At 53.6% G+C, this 4,827-nt stretch overlaps 1 protein-coding gene across 1 annotated transcript; it reads right to left on the bottom strand.

Moving 5' to 3' along the window:
- Nucleotides 1-620: 620 nt before the first annotated feature.
- Nucleotides 621-1,945, bottom strand: LOC119281349. Its single transcript, XM_037561875.1, has one exon. It carries the CDS (start codon nt 1,857-1,859, stop codon nt 1,125-1,127), a length of 735 nt encoding a protein of 244 aa, XP_037417772.1. The 5' UTR covers nt 1,860-1,945; the 3' UTR covers nt 621-1,124.
- Nucleotides 1,946-4,827: the final 2,882 nt, after the last annotated feature.

Raw genomic sequence — 4,827 nt, 5'->3', positions numbered from 1 at the left:
GCGTTTATAGGAATGAGTGTATGAGTGTCTACGTTTGTATTGTATTAAAAAAAAAGACAAGTTTGGGGCATTGCCTCGTGGAGTGCGCTTTGTGTGTATTCATCGTTGTACATTTTCGGATAAAAACTACAGTTTGTTAATCCTCAGATGCCTAGCCACGCCCAAGCCGAACTAGGACCATGTCGGAGCCGAGGGGGTACAGGGGTTGTTCATCAGGTGGGGCTTAGAGAGATAGACGGCGGGGGTCACAGCCAGCACAGCGGAGGGTGGGGAGGGAAGGAGGAGGGCAGGGCGGCGATAGCAGCCAACCGTGCAGGCGATTAGGGCCGAATATGAAGTCTTGTGCTTCTGTCGTCTTCTCCGCTGCGCCATCATCAACTGCGTCTCTGATGGGTCGACACCTAGGACGGTGACTGCGTCCACTTCTGGTGCCTTCCTTGTTTCTCCTTTCTAGACGATTAGGGCTGGGTGGGTCCGCAGTTGCCTGAGAAAGAAGAAGATGAAGAGTGCATAATCTATTTTCGGCCGTATGATGAAGATCTAATGTTTTAGAACGAAAGTGACCGATGCAAACAAAAAATCCTGAAGATCAAACGGTCCAGAATGAAAGTGATTGGTAGTGACTGATGCAAGCAAAAAATTCATGTTCCTGGTATATAGACGCTAAAAAAAACTGTTGTCACGCAGAAAAATCTACACACCAGATTGCTACAAGAAAGAAAAAACTATTATTCTGCTAGTACAATATACATGCATGTACAGGTAACACATGATCACTACAAAACTTTTCTGAGCTTCCACGTGTATTTTAATCTCCTATACAGTCCTTTTTCTGGTCCTACTATGTTCACATGTCGATCACAACTTCACATTGACTTGTTGAGCCCGGTATCACCGACTGAATCCAAAATTTAAGCCTCACAATTCCCTTGCTCTGACTTGACGCCTCGTCTTTTTGGACTAGCTCAATCCCGTGCAACAATCCAGTTATACCATCGCCAATTACGAACACGAAGTTGCTCCCGAGTCAAAAGTTCGAAATTTCAACCCAAATGTGAAATCTCACATTTTGAAACTGTTTCTTCACGGCGGTGCGCGGTGGACGCGCCTCCTTGAGTTGAAAGTCAGAAGTATTGGCTCCGGCTGAGCCCCTTGGGCGTGGAGAAGAGGCCCACGAGATCCTGCCGGTACGGCAAGAACGTCCGCCGCGTCGCGCCGGGGGAAGCCTTGGCGCCGTAGAACAGCCGGTGGCTGGCGGCCACCGTGTCGAGCTCGGTAGCGGCTTTGCTGTCCCGGCCTCGTGGCTTCGCCTTGGGCTGCTCTCTGGCAGGCGAGGGCGGCGCGGAAAGGAAGCCGAACTTGTCCCTGCCGTCGCTGCGGCTGCGGCCGACGACGAGGTCGCTGACGCGGCGCCACCGCGACAAGGATCCCGTCGAGCCGCTCTTCCGCGGCGACCGCGCCGGCGAGGACGCGGCCGAGGCGCCGGGAGTCCAGACGCAGTAGGTGTCCGGGGACGCGCCGTCGAGGTCCCCGGCGTCCGTGGCGGCGGAGGACGAGGACGAGGACGTGGACCCGACGGACGAGTTCCGGACCTCCTCCAGGAACAGCCTCCCTAGCGGCCTCCGGCCGGGCGCGGACGGCACGTGCGCGTCGTCGAAGACCCGGCCGAAGACCGGGTAGAACGGCCTGATGCGGCCGTCGGCGAAGAGCTCGTCGGCCGCGGCGCCGCCCGTGGCAGGCTCCCGGCTCCCGAAGGAGAACTCGAACTCGTCGTCGGACTCGTCGGCGGGAATCTGGGGGTTATCCGCCCTGGCGACCATGGGCTCCTGGCGTCGGCTGTCACTGCGCCCCTCTTCCATGTCTTCTTCCTTGAAACGTCGTTTGTCTGGCTTGCTTGCTTTTCTTTGCGGATTTGGGTGCGAAGCTCTGCTCTAGTTCGTTGGGATATCGCACCGGCGTTTATATAGGGAAGGCAGATCGGGGCGGGCGACCTTCGAGAAGGTCTACCCTTTGTAGCTTTGGGCGGGCTTGGGCGTGATGGCGCGCGACGCACGTCACTCGTGAGGCACGCGGTGCCGCCATCTCTCTGTTTGCTCTGCTTCCGTTCCGTGTGACCCTTTTTCCTCTCTCTGTTTTACACTTGTTTCCTTAGGGCATGTACAATGGAGACAGTACCAAGGTGCTGCCCCAGCCCATCCACATCAGCCCATGGAACTGGGGCTACTACTGAAGCTTGCATCGATCCATCGCAGCGGTGGTTTCATGACGTCTCAAACACAGCAGCTACTGTCCATTGTTGGACCATTCGTGAGATAAAGGAGCTTGCCTCTCTCTTCTCTGCTCCCTGTCTGTTCCTTTTTCCCATGTTTCTTTTCCTTCTTTCATCTCTCTCCTTATTTTATCAACTGAAGAAGCCGCCTCCTCTGCAAGCGCCCGTTCGGTCTGCGAGGCATACGCTGAGCCTCCAGCATGGCATCCGAGCCTAGTTGGCTCTGCGGGGCAGCGGTATGGGGCATACCGTTGGCCATGCCCTTACGATTTTCTAGAAGAACCATGGCGGCTGCCTACGTAACACCTGCGCTTGCTTGCTTGTGGAACAAACAAGCTGGAATTAATTCGGTCGGTTCTGGGGCGGGCCGAACACATGGGCATCGGTTTCGTGGCCAAGAGGTAATCCAAACCAGCTCAGGGACTCTCAAGGAAACTGTAGCTTGGGGACACGTGTGTTTGGGAGGCAATCTTGCTACCAGTATTAGGCCTCTTTCAGTACGAAACTGCTTAGATATGGTGATAAGAACATCTACAATGCCAGCCGCTAATATAGGCGCTTACGAAAAAACCATAAAATTAGAAAAATACTTAAGCGCCTTGCCTTCCCACGGCAGGCGCTAATTGCGTTCAATAAATAACGAAGCTTGGCTCTTCGAGCGGGTAGAAAAGAGGCTTAAGCGCTCGGTGCATCACGTTGCGTCGACGCCTAGCAAAACATCAGGATTTCCTAAACTAACTGCTAATTGGCCGTGAATCAGATCCTGGCGCTAAGCGTCCGTGTTGGACATGCCACATCTTTAACGGCAACACGTAAATTTTCTCTGTTATCTGTTCACACCCCCGTAGCACAACAACTCAAACTAACTGGACAAAATTCGATCAAATCAGACAAATTTTGATATATAAACACAACGACTTTCATTGAAAGTAGGATAGTTTGTACATAAAACCAAACCATATTTCGTCCGGTGAACTATAACCCTAAAACTAAAACCATAAACTATCTTATACTTCACGGTGACCTCGTAGGCCATGCTGGGCTGACCGGCGGCTCTGACTCCATCATCGTTGCCCAACCCGGCGTCGGAGTCGGAGACGTCGGGTTTGGGGCGGCGGAAGGTGGCAGCGTCGCGCCAGGGCTTCCCGCCTCCTCCTGCGTAGTGCACAGTGCGGTCGCGGCCACCAAGGACGTGGGCTGGGGGAGAGGGTGGCAACCGTTGGAGGCGTCGTCGTTGGCGGCGGCAGTGATCTCGGCGAGGGATCATTCCTCGCTATACCTGGCCATCTCCCCGTCAAGGCGGCGAAGACGGCGGCCGTCTCCGACGTCGTCACGGAGCGGTACAGGGCCCAGGCGTACGCCAGGGCCTGGTCCGCCCCTATGTGTGGTGGCGAGACTGTCGGTGTCAAAACCGGCGGATCTCAGATAGGGGGTCCCGAACTGTGCGTCTAAGGCTAATGGTAACAGGAGGCGGGGGACACGATGTTTATCCAGGTTCAGGACCTCTCTATGGAGGTAATACCCTACTTCCTGCTTGATTGGTCTTGATGATATAAGTATTACAAGAGTTGATCTATCACGAGATCGTAGAGGTTAACCCTAGAAGCTAGCCTATGATTATGATTGTTGTTGTCCTACGGACTAAACCCTCTGATTTATATAGACACCGGAGGGGGCTAGGGTTACACAGAGCCGATTACAGAAAAGGGAATCTACATACCTGAATTGTCAAGCTTGCCTTTCATGCAAAGGAGAGTCCCACCCAGACACGGGACGAAGTCTTCAATCTTGTATCTTCATAGTCCAACAGTCCGGCATAAGCATATAGTCCGGCTGTCCGAGGACCCCCTAATCCAGGACTCCAGTAGCCCCTGAACCAGGCTTCAATGACTATGAGTCCGGCGCGCAGATTATCTTCGGCATTACAAGGCGGGTTCCTTCTCCGAATACTCCAAAGTAGAACTTGAACACAAGAATCGTGTCCGGCTCTGCAAAACAAATTTCACATACCACCGTAGAGAGTACAATATTTCACAAGTCTAATCTGCTGACAACTTTTCCATGACGTGACATCACGTCGTGGCCCGGTCATTATTTGAACCGTTTTCTCAACCTGCTACTACACATCTTGTGAGGCAGTTTTATTGGCACGTCTTGTCGAAGCAGAGATCGTGTCCCCTTATCACGGGATTCTCATCAATACGGGCGTGGGTAACCCAACCGCGTCATTAGCATGGCGCTTGGGGAATAAGCGAGTTTCTAGGGTAAGTGGGGAGGCGCATGATCCCTGCTGCCTTTATAAGGAGACAAGGATTCCCTTTTTTTTCACCCACGCCTTCTTCTTCCTCTGCTCATCCATTCTCGAGCTCCAACGCCCAAGCTTTCACCTTCTCCGCAAAAACATTCCGAACATGTCCGGAGCGGGAGGCAAGTGGATGGCCTCCTCCGTTAAGAAGGAGGACATCAGGAAGCTTCGGGAGGCCGGATACTTGTCCCAAGACATCGCGCATCGGCTTCCGGTCGAAGGGCAGATCATCCCTACCCCGAAACCCCAGGAA

This window comes from Triticum dicoccoides, chromosome 3B (assembly GCF_002162155.2).
Source record: "Triticum dicoccoides isolate Atlit2015 ecotype Zavitan chromosome 3B, WEW_v2.0, whole genome shotgun sequence".
Taxonomy (NCBI): Eukaryota; Viridiplantae; Streptophyta; class Magnoliopsida; order Poales; family Poaceae; genus Triticum; species Triticum dicoccoides.
The sequence above is the reverse complement of the archived record's forward strand: the minus strand, read 5'-3'. Positions and strand labels throughout refer to the sequence as shown.

Coding starts and splice junctions, on each gene's coding strand:
- LOC119281349 (XM_037561875.1), bottom strand. CDS start 1,859: ATGGAAGAGGGGCGCAGTGACAGCCGACGCCAGGAGCCCATGGTCGCC.